At 59.2% G+C, this 17063-nt stretch overlaps 1 protein-coding gene across 2 annotated transcripts in view; it reads right to left on the reverse strand.

Annotated features, from left to right (window-relative positions):
• The window catches only part of GRAMD4 (GRAM domain containing 4), an 82610-nt gene extending 65553 nt beyond the window's left edge, over window positions 1-17057 (reverse strand). For both annotated transcript variants that reach the window (XM_046646269.1, XM_046646268.1), the window contains exon 1: window positions 16930-17057. In XM_046646269.1, coding sequence (XP_046502225.1) covers window positions 16930-16958 — 29 coding nt within the window. In that variant the 5' untranslated portion in view covers window positions 16959-17057. The remainder of the gene's footprint in view (window positions 1-16929) is intronic.
• Window positions 17058-17063: the final 6 nt, after the last annotated feature.

Consider the following 17063-nt stretch of genomic DNA (forward strand, 5'->3'; position numbering starts at 1 on the left):
TACGGTTACGTGGCCCCCTGACCTCCCTGAGTACCGGACCTGGGCACAAATGATTCCAACAGTGTCCACCTTCGACGACATCGACCCATCTGGCACACTGGGTCAACACTTCAGCACGGGGTGGGGGGGGGGTGTGCACGTGTGTGTGTCCGGCCCCCCACCAGGACAGCAGGCTCAATTTTACTCAGGCTTAGGCTCATTTCCATGGGCTGTGAGGCCCCCAGCCAGCCCCCACTCCTTCCCCCGGCGCCCACCTCCTCAGCGCCCTGGGCGAGCCCGTGAGGGGGGAGAAAAAGGGTGATGGATGTGAGGCCGGGGACCCGGAGGACTCGGCTCAGCTCCTGGCCGTGGACAAGTCAGCCACCCTCCCTCACCTCCGTCAGACGAGGTGACACCTGCTTGTGCAGCCCGGGCTCAGGGGCTCTCTGCACATTCGCATCTCGGCCCCCCAACAGGCACAGGGGACCCGCCATGATGGGGGTGGTTTGGCCAGACGAGCTGCTCCCCTGGTGACTGCCAGGGAAGCTTGTGCTGGGGTGTCGGGGCAGGAAGATGGGCCCCCACGGCTGTGCCCGGGCCGACCCTGGCGAGGGGTGAGCTGCCTGACGGGAGCCCATTTTCCACTCAGGGGTCTCCACTGGGGGACCCCAGCACCTCTTCTTGGCCCAGAACTTCCGGGGCATCGCCTCACTTTTCCAGAAGCACAGGAAGCCCCAGCTGGCCCCATGGGCTACAAGATGAGGGTTCCCAAGGTGGGGAAACCCTCATTAAAGGCAGAATCACAGCCCAGGACCCACGCCATGGCAACCACATGAAAAGCCTGTCCTGATGGCCAATGTCCCCCAAATCACCTCTCGGATCGTTCTGGAAACCTGAGGCGAGGAGAGCTGCTGAGGCACGTTCTCCCACAGTCTTGTGTTACTCAGTCTCTCTTTGGTCAGCTTCTGAGCCTGCCCCGGCCCACTCTGCACCTGCCTTCCCCCAGCTGCCCACGGAACACCTGCCCAGCATCTCTGGGCTGAAAGGCTCATTTTTCCGGGCCTGGTCTTCGCGCCCCACACTAGGAGGGGCATGGAGCCCGCTTCCCCTGCGGCTGTGCCTCATGGCGGCCCCCTCCCAGCCCCGGACTCCAGTGCTACCCTCACACCCTCAGTCGGCGGCGGGGGCTCCAACCTTCCCCTTCGTTGCCCGGGAGAAGCCCCTTGCCCAAGACCGGGGTGGCCCCAGCCTCCATCTCCAGCCGACCTCCTCCCAGGCCCCACCCCCCACCAGGGCCATTTCTACACCTGAACTTCTGGAAAGGCCTGCCCTCTAGGCTTACTGCCCCCCGAGATCCCTCACCACCCACGGAGGCCATCCCTTCCTGTGTCAAGGACCTTAAACAGGGCCAGGAGCTTCCTTCAGCCCAGCCCTCCCCTGGCCACTGCCGGCCTCTCCCCTGTGCCCCACACACCACAGAACACACCTGGCCCCCACCCCTGTGTGCTCCCACACCTGCCCTGGCCTAGAATGCTCCTCATCATCTCTCCACCTCCCAGCCTGCCCAGTCTGCCCAGACCACTTCTACCAGTCCTTCAAATCCAACCACAAAAGAGGGGCAGGGAGGAGGGACCTGCCCGGGCAGATGAGAGGCCCTGTGAAGGATGCAGCAGCAACAAGATAGCGTGGTGCCGGCCCAAGAAAGGCAGACCCAAGGACACAAGGAACCAAGAACAGCGACATCAAGAACAGGGAGCTGGAGATCGGGGGGAGGAGGCTGGAGAGCACGTGGGTAGATGGTGGTTATCGTCAAGGGCCTGGCTTCCTCCTCAGAGGGGAGCTCAAGGGTGCCTATTACACCGAAAATAACTAAATAGACAAGAGGGCCCTGCACGAGCAATGACGGCAGCATACCATGCATGACCCAAGGAGAATGACTTACCAGATTTTAGGCACCTAAAGTCCAAAAACATCACGAGAGAGAGAAAAAGATTCAGCCCACAGGTCTTCCCTCTTGAACGTCTCCTCTAACCCAACATATGCCGCTACGGAAACTGAGCCGCTTAAGGCGTCGCTGGTCCACACCTGCCACCCCCGCTAAAGGCACCGCTCAAAGGAGGCGCTGCTGGGATCCATCCACCTGCCCTCCGCCCGAGGCAGGGCCCGCAGCTAAGAGGCCCTCGAACATCTGCTAAATGGACAGGGGCATCAAAGCACTCTTCCCCATCCACCTGCACGTTAAGACTGCCCACAACCAGGACACCTGCTGGCAAGCTTCTGGCTCAAACTGAGGTTCAGGGGAGACAGCGCTGGGCAGGCGGGAAGGCAGCCACGGTTCAGCAGCCTCGAGGTCAGACCTCATGAGGACTTCCCAAAGGTTTCTGTAAGATTTACCTTCTGCTATCGATAGAGATAAAGGGTCTTGGATCAAACAGTCAACAAGGCTTCCGTGTTCCTGCAGCAAAATCATTATTTTCCAGCATTTGAGAAGGGTGTGGATAAAATCAATTCCTTTTATGGTTTTGTTAAAATGGTTTTTCAAAAAAAAAAACTGCATGGAGAGAGTTCTAATTTAGGTTATGTTGGTGTGCAGAAATAATCACAGAGTAGGGTTTATATCTTCTAATTATACAGAATTTAGGACAAAATACTCATGTAAGTGATTCTGAAATACTTTATAAATAGGTCATAATAGGCTCTTTTTATCGCCAAGACTTTTAAACTGCACCCCGCATGGCCGCCTCCATCGGCAGAAGAGCCGGCGGTGAGCGGGGAGCCAGCAGTTCCCTCCGCGCCACAAGCCGTGTCCTGGACGCAAGGGGTTCAGGTCCTGGCTGAGAAATCTGCTTGACACCAGAGAGTGTGGAAGAGCCCATCGCAGGGCTGGACCCCAGAAACGTGAGCCGCAGAAGTCAAAGACTCTTGGGATGGAAACCCAGCCTTGAACGGGGGTCTCCCGCAGGTGTGGAAGGACGTGGTTACTCCTCGGTCTGACCCAATCTGAACCATGAAAACACTCGGGAGAGGAACCGAACCCAACCCATCCCCAGTTGTGAATGACCGAGTCTGCTGGAGGCCGTGGCTGAGCTTTCTCGCTATGACTCAGTGCAAACAACTCACTTTATTTTTAATCATGCAATTAAGTAGTCAATTATTAAAGAATACACACTTGCCTAGCTTAAAAGGAGACTGATCTGCCAACAAAGTCAGCCGGCTGGGGGAAGTGGAGGTGGGCCTCAGACCACGGGCAGCCTGGGGGGTTGGGGTTTGGACTCAGGGTGACAGGCATGAATGGGCTCCCCTCAAACACGCCCTGACGCCCTCGGCCAAGAGCTGGGGACGTGGGGATGAGTGAGACGGTCCTGCCCACCTCGTGAAGCCTGTGGTCACAGGGAATGGCCCGATGTCCCGTCGATGCCACCGGACCCTTCCCATCCCTCCATGGCCATGGCTGACTGTAGAGTGCAGGGGGGCGGACACAGGCCTTTCTGGAGATGTACCCTGGGGTGTCAGCAGCCACTCTGGCAGCATGGGCCTTGTTTACATTTGGTAAACGTGGGGTCCAAATCACAGTCCATTTCTGATGTAGCAGCAAAGTTAATTTTTTTAGGTCCCGGATCAGAAAATGTAAAATAAAGAGGATTCCACAGTCACCCCCACTGGGCCCCGGCCCTGAAAGACGAGGCAGGACCCAGCCTATAGATGCAGTTACCTGCCTCGGGGCCGTCAGCCCTGGGCACCTAGCTCCTGTTCTAGCCCCTGCGTTCTCCAGCTGTTTTTCTAAACTAGAAACCTCGTCATCCTCAGCTGTCCTCAGACAGATGCTGCCCGCTCTCCCTCCCAACCTCTCCAGCCTCCTCTCCCCCCAGGCCACGGCCTCTCTCCCATGCAGTCCGCATGCACTTGGCCCCAAGCCCTGGGTTCCTCCCCTCCCGGCCCCGCCAAGCCACACAAGCCAGGCTGGTCACAAGCAAGCAGCAGACAGCCACCAACCAGGCAAACACAGCGGCGACTCCAGGCCTGGGTCACAGACACAGCCAGACGGCCAGCTCTCCTCAGGCAGGCGCTCCTGACCCGCCCAGCCTGGGGGTTCAGGAGTCCCCTAGCCACCCCCAGCAATGTCTCAGCTCTCCATCGGAAGAGGTGTCCTGTAGCTCCTGGAGGACACAGAGACAGCAGACAGGACATGGACAGGCCTCCCCAGGGCTCAGAGTGGGGACAGTCCATGGGCCCCCAGAGCTGCACATGTCAGACTCCCGGCTCAGCCCCTCCCACCTCAGGGAGGAACCGAGGGCCCGAGGCCTGTTCAGGCCACAAAGGGTGGCACAGATGTGCCAAGGCCCCTCGGACTGCCGGTGGCTCAGCCACCCAGCCGACAGCAGGGGGTGACGGTGGCCTTTGGAATCACCTCGACTTGCAGGCCCAGGCTCAAGGAGCTCACGGTCTGTGCAGGAGACCCATCCCCACACAAGTCTTGAGCCAGGTGGTGGGGAGGCCGTGGGGGCTGTTTAAGGGGGTCAGGGAGCAATCTGACAATTTGCAACCACAGAAGGGATGTTGACAGGACAGCCTCTCTGAGAGGGCCGCGGGACTGGAGCTGTGGTCCACACAGAACGTGGCGGGCCCTTGGGCAGACACATGGAGAGGGTGGGTCACCCGGAAACCTGAGCGGTGGGCCAGGCGAGAAGAGTTAAGGGTCCACAAGAGGCCCATGAATGGGTAACAGAGAAGACAGCTTCAATCTTTTAAAACACTTAAATCAACTCAAAAGGAGTGGGCAGGTGGGACACGGAAGAGGGCACGGGCCCTGCAGGCAGCAGAGCTTCTTCAACCACTTACCAGGACTTCTCTGACACCCCACTTACTCATCTGCAAAGTGGGGACAATGTGGCCCCTTCCGGGGTGGTTGTGGAGGTGGCAGCCACCCACATACATCCCCTGGCCCCCAGCAGGTGTTCAGATACTGGCAACCACCAGCTTCTCCTCTCCCTGGGGCATCCTCAGGCAGCCCTCCCCGTGTCCCCCAGTCAGCCCAGCCTCCCACCATGCTGTCCACCCTTGGGCCACGTGAGGTGGGGCCCCTGACATCCAGGGCTCGCCTCCCCTCCCCCGACATCCAGGGCTCATCTTTTTAAGACAGCCAGTTCTCCAAATGCAGCAGGCAACTATGTGACTGTGAAGGATCAGGTGCGGGGCTTTTCAGAGCTTAGAAAGTGACTGGTGGGTGGCCATGTCTCCCCTTTCCTTGTCTCCACACGGCCTGGCCCACCCCGCAGACATCAGCACACAGCACAGTCCTCTCACAAACACGGAGCACACCTCAACCTCCAGGAGGCCTGCCACCTCCCTTCTCCACGCTGCCTGCTGCCTGCCCGGCCACCCTCATGCTCCTCACCTGTCAGACGGGCTGATGACACTGGGCAGTCATGGGGTTTCCCAGGCCTGCTCCTCCCCCCGACTCCCTCCCTCCCCACTGGGCAGCCGCTCCATCCTGGCAGCAGATGGGGGATGCTGGGGCTGATCTCCCAGGGCCGGCCCACCCTGAGAGTCCCAATTCTAGATGTCCGGCTAGAACGCGACACTTGAGCAGCCCAGGTGGAGCCCACGGATGCCTGCCCTCCTGACCCTGCCCTCCTCAGGCCACCGCCTGGGCCCCTCGGCTGGCACAGGGGCGTGACCCTTGGACACAGGCTGTCCAGACAGGGAGCAGCAGGAGCAGGATGGCCCCCCTGCCCCGCCCTCCTCCCGGCCTCACTCCCAGCCGGCCTGCAGCCCCGCCCCTCGATGCACAGGGCTTTCTGGCGGTTAACTCATCTTTCACTTCCTTACCACCAAACATCACACATCCTTCTGGGCTCCAGGGACAAGGAAGACCACCAGTACATTTCACTCCTTTCGATTCTTCTCGTGGTCAGCAGCTTTAGCCCTGCTGCTAGCCTGCCCCGCCCCGTCCCTACCACCCCCCACACACACTTAGATGCTTACACCCCATGTAACTTTCCGATGGAATACCTCTGACGTGACTCACACATCGCCCTGCATTCTTAAGCCGTGGCTGTTAAAAAAAAATATCCCTTTTCCTCCTGATCCAGGATGTGCTCAGCATGCCTACGACAGGCTCACCCAATACGACAGGACAGTGGAAGGCCTGGTGGCATGCCATTGCTTACCCCCTCCCCCATGCAGCAGGGAGCACGGGTCACATGCTCAATCAGAGTGGCCTCCCGTCCAGCCCGCCTGTCTCATCCCTGACACTCCTGTCTGGGTGGAACAGGAAAGGGGCTTCAGAAAGCGGCCCCTGGACACCAAGCCTGGGCGCTGAAGCCAGTACAGGACCCCAAGGACACCGCAGAGGGGTCTTGAAGGAGTGCACAGCACGACTGGCCTGAGCCAGCGGGCAGTGTCACCTGGGACAGCTGGGCCCTCCCCCCTCCCCGACATGCAGGAGCCTCAGCCCCACTTCTTGGAGGAAGCATGTGTGAGATGAGGCACTCCCCGCCCCCAACTTCTCAGCAGCGGCCAGGGGCACAAGAGACAAGTGCCGTGTGTAGACACTGTGGCAGCCCCGTGGCGTTAGTTACAACCCGGTTCTTCTAAGAGTGAGAGTCTCAGTTTTGTGATCTTGAAGGTCTGTGTGTTTTTCTAACTACTCAAGGTGCTTCAGAGTTTTAAATGCCAAACTCCACTGCCAGAGGCAAATGCTGACATGCATCTTCCTATCTCTGCCATCCCAGGGGCCCTCTGAGCTGCCGGGGCCCTCGGCCCCCCGACCCCTCGGGCTGTGGGAAGGACTGAGGCCACAGCAGCCCTCACCGGTCAGGCCAGGCTCACCCCAGCTGTGCAGCATGGATTCTCCCTCTGCACAGACGCTGCCCAGACGGTGGTCCCCAGGCAGCTGCCCAGGGTAGCTGTGACCCCACAAACAATTGCACTCAACCCAGAGCTCGGCAACCAGAGAAGAGAATGCACCTCCAGGCCAGCATCACCCCCACAGCTGCCTGTGGCTGTCGCGTGGGAACTAGCAAGCCTACAACCTCAACCCAGAAAGCAGGAGGGACATGGGTGTGGCACAGCAAGGCCCCAAGGAAGGGGGCACCCAGTGCAGGGGTCGAGGGCGAGCAGGGAGGCAGCAGGACCACAGCAGGGCGGGTGAGCCTCACTCCCAGGAAGGGCCACCCGGGGATGAGGGCGGCCCCCTCGCAGTGCAGGCCCCACTCCCCGAGCCCCTGGCTGGCTCCACTCACTTCCTTAGCTCTCCCCCAACAGGACGGGGGGAGACACAGGGCCCTCTCCGTGAGGTCCCAGCTGCCCAGCAGGCAGACAAGGGCTTTTAGGGTGCCCAGCCAGGGGGCACCCCAACATGGCCCAGAGCCCAGTCCCAGCCCCAGCAGAGGAGCAGGCACATGCTGGCTGGGTCTCCAGGAGCCGTGGACAGGAGCTGACCTTCAATAAGCTGACCTCGCAGGCCCCCATGCCAACCCCAGCCGGTCCCAGGGAGGGCGGGACAGTGGCCTGAGGCCTCACCCGGCCTGGCTGCCCCTCCCCACTCCTCCTCGGGCTAAACCCCATTTCCTGCCAAATGGGCTGCAGTGCCCCCTTCTTTCACTCCTCCAGTGGCCCTCCCTGACCCCCAGCGGGGTGAGGCCCCCCCCCCCCCCCCCCCGTGTCCCACAGCCTCTACTCTCTCCACCATCCCATCTGGCCCGCTCTCCCTCCCTCCACACACTCCCTAAGGGCAGCAGCTTCATTCATCATCCTCCTCCACCGGGGTGCTGCGGCCGGGCCACCTGCGCCCAGGTCCACAGCCAATTTACCCGAGATGGAGAAAGCAAGATGAGATCCTCTCCAATCCTGAAAACCCTGCATGGAAAACAGCACCAGCGATGTGTGTACATGGTATAACGTGAGCAGCACCTCCCAAGCGTGGAGGTGGCACAGTCTACACAGCACCTCCCCATGCGTGCAGATATGGGACAGTCAGCACAGCAGCTCCCACCTGCTACTCCACCACCTGTGCGCCACTCAAAGTGACCATCCTCACTAGTGCCATCCTCAGAAACCCGGAGCTCGGCCCACAACACGCATGCACAGGAACCCAAGCACTGCACCGGCCCTCGGAGTCCCAGTCCGGTGTCCCTCCCACCGTCCCCTCCTTTTATCTCCAAAGGGACAGGAGCACAAAGGGACAACTGCTGTGCCAGGTATCTTCCGAGCCTGCCCAGGTGGCCGTTCCTCTCTTCCGAAACACAAACCCAGCAAACTCCCTGACTCGAGGCTGCTCTCAGGCCTCCTCAGCCCTGGGACCCACCCTTGGCCCCACAAAGGGGGTGCGGGCCCCAACCTTCACAAGCACTTCCCTGCCTCTCCCCCTCCCACCTGGCTCAAAGGGTCTGCTCAGAAGCCCCCAACTGAAGGCCTCCACCTCTGCCAACAGGACCCACACATGCCGCGGACAGAGCCCAGCGTGGAAACGGGAGCCGATGCAAAGCCCGCGTCAGCGACATGCAGAATTCGTTCCATTCTCTCCCCTCCAGAAAGGAAGTCAGTCTCGCTGCGCGGCCGCCGCTCTGCAGAGCCACATGCAGAGGTGAGCTCTTCCTTCAAAGGCTGTCGTCTCCTGCTACAGTGTGAGTTTGGAGGTGGGGAGGAACCAGGCCCAGCCAAGATCTGAGTCAATGATGTGTCTGAGTTCCAGAGGGTCCTGCTGGCAGCCTTTCTCCTCGTGCCCCCAGAGGCCAGACCTCTAGGGTATGTTCAAAATCAGCCCCGCTATCAAATTTCAAAGGCAAGCCAAGTCTGTGCCTGTCCCCAGAGGCCCGGCTGAGTAGGCACAGCAGGGAAGCCCCCAGTTCTCCTCTTTCCCTCTCCCGGCAGGTCACAGACCACCTTGGGGAGGTAGCAGCCCCCTGGCCTCTGCAGGGCCCGTGCAGAGAACGCCTGTCAATCTACCTTCCAACAGCACGCCAGGAGCCTGGAGGACTAAGAAGGAACCAATCATGCAGGCTGCACTCTGGGCCACAAAGCCACTTCCTGGGGCCCGGGATAACAATTCTCATCCTGCTCGGCAGGCATACCGGAATTTAACCGTTAAGTAAATGGATGACAAGTGGGAGGAGCCTGGGTCCCGCGGCTGAAATGGATATTTATTGATCAGCAAGGGGAGGAGGCCAGAAGGATCCACGTGGCAACAATTAGACCACAGACTATATCATCAGGATGAACGCATGTTTCACCTAATAGGGCGCAGGTGGAGACACACAGATGCAGTTACGGACATGTGTCTCCATGGTTAGTATACACACATGCACTTCCTCACTCTGTCAGCTCGGAGGGCCCAGAGCAACAAAACCCCAGCAGCAACAAGCACACCCAGTGCCAGATCTTGGTTTCTAAAACCATTCTCCAGTGAAAAGAACCGTGCTCCTTGGAGACTGGCTGGATTCTAGGGCTGGGAAAGGAAATACACTCGATGAGCCAGGAGCACCTTGTCGCGCTCCCCCCATGCTTGTAGAGCACCCTCCATGAGGGGGGTACGTCAACTGAAAGGGCTCCCAGTGGCCAAAGCTGGACAACGTGACCCACAAACTAAACAGAGTGGAAGCGCATCATAACTCAAAGCGTAAAACAAGTAGACACGAATCCATACTAATAGAAAAAATGATTGAATAAATTAATAAATGGGGGAGAAGAGACAAGTCTCCCACGCAGAAGTCGTCTAAATAATTTCTGTAGACACTCCGCCCTCAAGCAGGTGGGGCATAACTCCCTCCCCTGTACGTGTGGGCTGCACATGGTGACTTCCCTCCAAAGAGGACGGGCTGGACGGGGAAAGAGGGGAACTTCGCCCCTCTTTTGGAGAAGCTTGACAAACACACCTCGGCCAGGTGACCAAGGCCAACACCACAGTGAGAAGTCGTGTTGACAGCACACACCCTGAGGTCATGGGATGAGAAGGGACTTCACTTCTTGGTCGTCCTCCCAAAACCCACGACCCCAGTCTAACCCCAAGAGAAACACCCAAATTCCCACAGACGATTTCCAACTGTCCAAACAAATCCCAATGGAAAGCGATCCTACAGTATACCTAATATTCCTCAAGACTGTCAAGGTCATCAAAAATAATAAAAGTCTGGGGCTAGCCTCGTGGCGTAGTGGTTAAGTTTACAATATTGTTATGGCAATGTTATAATACATTAATTGTAACAAATGTCCCACACTAATGTAACATGTCAATAACAAAAGAAACTCTGGGGAGAGACGGGTATATGAGAACTCTTTGTGTTATCTTTGCAATTCTACTGTAAAACTGTTCTAAAATATACAGTCTATTCAAAAACAAAACAAAAACAAACCCAGCATGCCGCCCAGTGCGAGGCGGGCGGCGGGCGGGTAGGGCTCCAGGCTCGCTCAGCAGTGCTGTGTGAGCATCCATGACACCCACAGCCAGACCCCGGCCTGCCCTTGAAGTGCTCCAGAGGGCACAGGCAGCGAACTTTCAAAACCATGTGATCATATAATAACAGAAGGACAATCGAGGAAGAGAAATAGCAGGGCAGGCATGACAGCCACATGAGTCCCACCCTCTCACGCCTCCCCCCTCTGCAACCATTCAGCCCACACACACTTGCCAGACACTGTCTCCAAGGAGGCCAGCAGGGATCCATGAAAAGAGGGCCACTGCCCTCCAGGAGCTCAGAAGGTAGATGGGGAAACACCAGCACAGGGGCCCTTAGCTCCATGTGAGTGGGAAAGCCAGGAAGGCTTCCCAGAGGAGGTGCCTTTTGTGCAGGTCACATAAATGGTAAGCATGCCAAAGGCCACTGGAAATGAAAAGAGACCCGGGAAATGGCCCTGCACGTGGTGGGTAAGCGTGAAGAGTCTCAGACAGCCAGGGCAACAGAAGGGGCTGCTCTGAACTCAGACTCCAGGGCCTGGTGAGGCAAAGTGAGCCCACCTAGACTCGTAAGACAGGTGGGTCCAGGGCCACCTGGAGCTGCAGAAGAGGGGCCACACTTCAGAAGAGGCCCCAAGCACAACGCTGTCACTACACACTGCCACAGGGATCACGCTAGGTGAAGGAAAGCAGACCCAAAGCCACATACTGTGTGAGTCCATTGACATGAATGTCCCAAACAGGCAAATCCATAGAGACAGAGAGGAGATTAGCGCGGTTGCCAGGGGCTGGAGGAAAAAGAGGGAATGCAGAGTGGCTGCTAAAGGGTACGGGTTTCTTCTGGGGATGACGAAAGTTCTAAAATTAGACTGTGGTGATGGTTGCACAATTCTGTGAATATACTGAAAGTCAGTGAATTGCACACTTTCAATGAGTAGATTATATGCTATATGAATTACACCTCAGTAAAGATCGATACACCTCAATTACACCTCAACAAAGATGTTTAAAAAACAAACAAACCCTCTCTCACTGCCCAGCCTTGCCCCTCCCTCAGGGAGCCTGCCCCACCCCCCACCCCACAGCCCAGCTGGCCGCCCGTGGGCCCCCAGGACCCCAAGCTGCTGGGCCCTGGAGGTGAGGCTGCACCCACGCCCATGCTCCAGGTCACTGGCTACAGGAAGTGCGGCCACTCATTAGTCACCAGATGTGTAGGGAGCTCCTGCTCTGGGCTGCTCAGGATACAAGGAAACATTACTCGACAAGGAGGGAGGAAAGGCCCCAGGCTCCAGGGAGCAGGAGAGAAGTGCGGCAGCGGGACAAACAAGGCAGGAGGGAACCAGAGTGAGGGCTGCTTCTCTGAACAGGGGTGAGGGAGGGGGGCTTGGAGGAGGCCTCCCTGGCAAAGGGAACGGAGCAGAGGTGTGCCAGCATGGGGGTCTGCCGTCCCTGGAACAGCCCTGCAGGCACCTCCACTGACAGGGCGGAGGGGAGGGCCGGTGGGCTGGGAAAAGTAGGCCAGGACCTCTCTGTCGTGGAAGGGGCCTGTGGCACAGCCCCGGTCAGGTGTGCCCCACAGCTGCACTGGGGAGGGACTCCTGCCTCCTTGTGCCACCTGGCCACCCCCCGACGGCCCCAAGGCCCTGCCCACAGGGGACGAGCTAGAAACACCAGCCCTTTCCATTGATCATGGGGAACCCAACCAAGAGGGAGGGTGAGCCGTTTCCCCAGGGGCCCCTCTGACCACCGCGGCTGCCGATGGCGCCCAGCGCACTGGGTTTCTCCTACCCGCAGCTTAACTCGGGTATGGTGACACAGAGCAGCGCTGGGCAGAGCCACCTTTGCCCCCATTCCCGAGGGACAGGTCACAACTCACAGAGCACAATGCTCCCCAAGCAGCCCCACTTCACAGAGGGGATCCATGCAGCGCTGAGCAGCAGGTATCTTTCTCCCCCAGGGACAGTCCAAGCTCCGAGGAGAGCCAGCAACCCTCACACCCACACAACCACGGCCGCCCCACCCAACTCCAGCCAGGCTGGGGACGTGGTGCACAAAGGCCTTGCACCAGCCCACGGGCTCTTCCCCACAACCTCCTCCCCTCCCCCTCCTGCTCGGGGAAGCTGTGGTGGCCAGGCCCCCCACGCGGGGCCCTCCTGCAGGGGGCGGTACACATGAGGCCAGCAACGGGCCAGGCCAGCTCTCAGGCCTCCAGCTTCCCCATTCTACACCAGGACCCTGGTTTACAGGGGACCAAACTGCGGCCCAGCCTCAGCGGAGGTTCAGCATCTTGCCCAAGATCACACAGCAGCAGACCCAGAGTTTGCTCCACCTAATCCCCCCCCATACAGTACCCAGGTTAGGAACCACCCAGTTTAGAGACCACCGGGTTCAAACCCAGCTCTCCCACTGACCAGCTTGGGGCCTCAGGAAAGTTACTTAACCACTCTGTGCCAGGGCTTCCCCATCTGTGAGACGGAGCTGGTAATGGCACCTCCCTCCAGCTGTCAGGAAAATCAATCACATAAAGTCCGTGGAACGTCAGGCCCAGTGCAAGATGGCTCCTGCCATCAGTGCAGGCTTGACAGCAGAGACCTCATCCTGACTTCAAATTCACTTCTCATGCTTCTTTCACAAACCCCCAGAAACTTAACTGAACTTTACAAAGGGACTAGGGGGCGGTGAGGTTAAGAGTAGAGTCTTCCAAGACGAACGGCCTGAGTGCCAATCCCGGCTCTGCCATTGAACCCACTGGGGACGTCGGCAAGCCACCCCCCACCTCTCTGAGCCTCAGTCTCTTCCTCTGTAGAACTGGGTGACGGCGTGTGATGTGAGGACCACGTGGGACAATGTGTGAAAAGCACACAGCAGAACGTCTGACACTATGCTGAGTGATTTCTATTACTGTGATCCTTTTTTGATGGCCCAGCATTTCCTGTCCTCGCGTGTGACCACAGGGGACTTTAATCACAGAGTTAAACATAATCACAACCCGGGTTATAACTCAAATGCCAAACGATCTGAACAATAGCCCTTCGACGGCACCTGATATTAGTGGTGAGTTGTGGCCCAAAGTCTCCGCCCAGCCTCTCTGTACAGGCCACATGCAGACACCAAAAGAGAAAAGAACACAGTTTTCTCTCATTAGGGAAACCCGCGTTCTCATGCTCCAGCTCTGTCTATAAGAGAAGTCGGAGCGCCCTGCCGTCAAGTTCTCAGGTTAACCGATTACATTTCTCCATCAGCAGCTGGCTCCAAGCAGGTGACAGGGCTGCCCCCCACCCCAGGGCTGGTTGTGCCTTAACCACTCTGTCCACTAACTGACCATCACCGTCAGGGACCTGGGCTTCCTCCTGAGTCCATGAGCCAGCACCCGGCTGCTGAGGACTGGACAAGAAGGATGTGCTCTTAGATTCCTCTACAAGGGATGTGCTCTACATTCTGCCCACGATAAAGACCCAACGAGAGTCCCCATGTCACCGGAAAGCCAAGGGAAAATCAGATCTAAAGCCACCGCAGGGCCAAAGAGCCCCCATGCCAGCTTTCAGTTTCCCCAAACCAAAGGCCTTCCGAGCGGCCAAATTTGCCGTGGGCAGCTTCCCACAGACGCCCCTGTCTGGGCTAAGCGAGCAGGAGCCGCTTCCCCAGCGAGGGCATCTGTATTCCTTCTATTACTCACTTTCCACAGCCCACGTCTCATTTCCCCAATTCATTTTTAAATTCCTCCAGCGCAGGAATGCTCTGCTCCACACCCCAACACTGTCAGCAGCTCCCCCTGGGCAGCAAGCACACACTCCGCTTCCGACAAGAAGGCTCCCCTCTACTCCTGATGACAGGTGAGGCAGCCTCCAGGCCACCTCGCAGAAAAGGGGACAGAAACTCAGAGGGGGGCAGTAAGCAGGCCACAGCACCACCAGTGTCTTCCTCCCCAGCTAGCACACACCTTGCACTAAGAGGCACTCTGAAAATGCTCGTTAAGTCTCCAGCATGGCCACTAGGCAGGAGCCCCCCATCCTGACACACAGAGAGGGCCCAACATCAGAGACAAGGGACCAGAGGCCTGTGCAAAGGGAAACCGGCTGAGCTCCCCGACACGGGGTAGCCCCTAGGAATGGGCACCTGGCTGGAGCCACACCACTCCAAGATGGGAACCCCATTCCCGCACAAAGCTCTGGCAAATTCAGCTTCCAAAGGGAAACCCCCAAACCACGAAGCGTGGGGAGCTGGAAGGGGGTCCCCTGGGCCCCGTGAGAGGACGGGGTACCCAGTGGCACAGCCACCAACATGGGTCACACCATGGAAACATAAGGGGGCCCTCTCCAATCAGGCACATTCCATCAAGACGTGGTCTGGGTTTGCCGCTAGCAGCTGTCACATCTGTAGCATCACTCAGCTACTCTGTCACAGAGAAGATGGACTTCAGGCTTGCAGCCTCCCCTGGCAACACTGGCCACTAGAATCTCATATCACTTTGCCTTCGTTGTGCCTGAACCACTCTTCTTTGCTATCAAACAACAAAACAGCGATTCAGGAAAAACGGGCCCGATTCTTCCCCTCATTTCTAGCTGGTGAAGGTGATACCCAGGGAGGTCACATGGAGCTGGTGACCCAGCAGTCTCCTGACACCCACAAGCTGGACTGAACAGATAAGAGGAGGGCGCGGAGGCGGGCCGTGTGCAGGCTCTAGGGTCTGGAGAGACACAACCTGGCTCTTCCTCCATGAAGGGCCCCCCACCCACCTCAGCAGAAAACACAGAATAAAGGGGCTACCACGGCCAGGTCCAAGCAGACCACAACTTTGCGACTTGCCCGTGCAGTTTGCAGGAAATGCCTTTCCCAAGTGCAAGCAGACAGACAGGGTAGGGACAGGCCCTGCCCGTCCCCAGGCTGCACTGCTGGGACAGCCACATCCCACCAGCCAAGGCAGCTGAGACGAAAGAAGGGCAGAGGAGGGGGTGGTGCCCATCTAGAGGCCCCAGGGACCCCTACCTCCCAGTCCCCAGGACCAAGCTGGCATCCCTGCCCCCCAAGTCCAGCACTGTCCAGACTGTTGGGGTTTGCGGCCCCTTCCCCAAGGTCACAAAGTGCTGGAGAAGAATCAACATCACAGCCAAGGCAGGGGGAAGGCCAGGCAGGCCAGGCCCCTCACCTGGACCATGCAGGCGGGCTGCAGAGGCGTCCGCAGCAGGAAGGAGGGGCAAGCTTAACGAGGTCCATGAGCCAAGAGGTCCCAGCTAACAATTCCGGGATGTGGTTCCACCCCAGCCCAGGACAGGGACAACAACTGGAACACACTCACCCAGCCGGACTGCGTGTCCCCAGATGGGCCTGGGACACTGTGGGTCAGAGTCAGGGAAACGACAGCCACCTGGGGGCAAGGGCACTGCCAGCCTCCCCAGGGTGATCTGACCTCTGCCCTAGATGTGCCCGGTCAGTGGGAAGCCTGCATCATCTCATCTGATGCTCTAATCAGCCCCCCTGCCTGTTTACTGGTGGGGAGACTGAGGCACAGGGAGACTCAATGCCTTCTTACCCAAGGTCACAGAGCAGGTGTGTGACGAAGGCAAGAGTTCAAATTCCTCTATTAACTACTGCGCAGCACTGCCCCTATGGGCCCTGCCAGGCCCAGTCCTAAAACAGCCTCTGGGGCTGGGCTGCACTGGGGAGCGGGGACTAAGGAGCCCCAATTTGTGTGTGTGTGGGAGGCTGAGAACTCTATTTCCTCCTCAACCCAAACAAGGAAGGCAAGAAGAGAACCCCATCCTGCAAAAGGTGTCTCCTAAACTGAATCCTCCCTCCCTACGAAAACGCGGAGCAGGCAACAGCCCCAAGGGTGAACCCAGCTTCCAGGGGGTCCCCCCTCACTTCCGCAGTCCCGGGGGGCTGCTGCTCCTTCTGCCACAACCCTTAGGCAGGGGCAAGCGCACCAGCCCACCAGGCTCTGGCTCTCCTCCTCCCCTGGTCGTGGGCCTGGACAAGGGTGCAAGGCCTGCTCGGGGCACGTGGGGGCCCTAGGCTGGGGGCTGCCATCCTACACCCCACCTCCTTGCCTGCACAGTGGCTGGGCCCCAGCAGAGCCCCACCAGATAAAAGTCCCAAACAAAGGGAGAGGAAACACAGCAAAAAGAGGGGTGCAGGGAGGGGGGCGAGCGCCCACAACTTTTTGGTGGGGTCGTCCCTGGGGTCGCAGGCACCGGGGACTCCCTCCTCCTCTTCTGCGACCACAAGGAGAGGCTCGGGAGGACAACATTCGCCGCACCCACGCCCCCACCTGGATTCGGTGACCTCTGGCCGGGCGACCACCACCCCATCTGAGTCCCCGCGCCTCTGGGATGTCCTCCTCTCCCTGACCGCCCGGGGAAGGCGGACCAGGAGACGCCGGTGGCCGCGGCGCGCGTGGGGGGTGGCCGTGACGCGCGCCCCGGCCAGCGCGGGACCCGGGGGCGTGTGCGCGGGGCGCGCCCGCGCAGGGCCCTGCTCCGAGGGCCGCCGGCTCGTGCCGGGAGCGTGTCCGTGTGTCCACCGAGGTCCGTGTGGGCGTCCGCGCGCGCGCCGCTTACCCTGCGCGGAGATCAGAGCCAACTCTCATCCACCCGCCGCCGCGGCGCCCTCCTCGCCGGCCGCGCGGCCGCGCTGCACCTGCCGCCCGCCCGGGAGCCCAGCGGCGCCGGGGAGCCCGGAGGAGGCGGCCCCG

The sequence above is a fragment of the Equus quagga genome, chromosome 19, assembly GCF_021613505.1.
Source record: "Equus quagga isolate Etosha38 chromosome 19, UCLA_HA_Equagga_1.0, whole genome shotgun sequence".
Classification (NCBI taxonomy): Eukaryota; Metazoa; Chordata; class Mammalia; order Perissodactyla; family Equidae; genus Equus; species Equus quagga.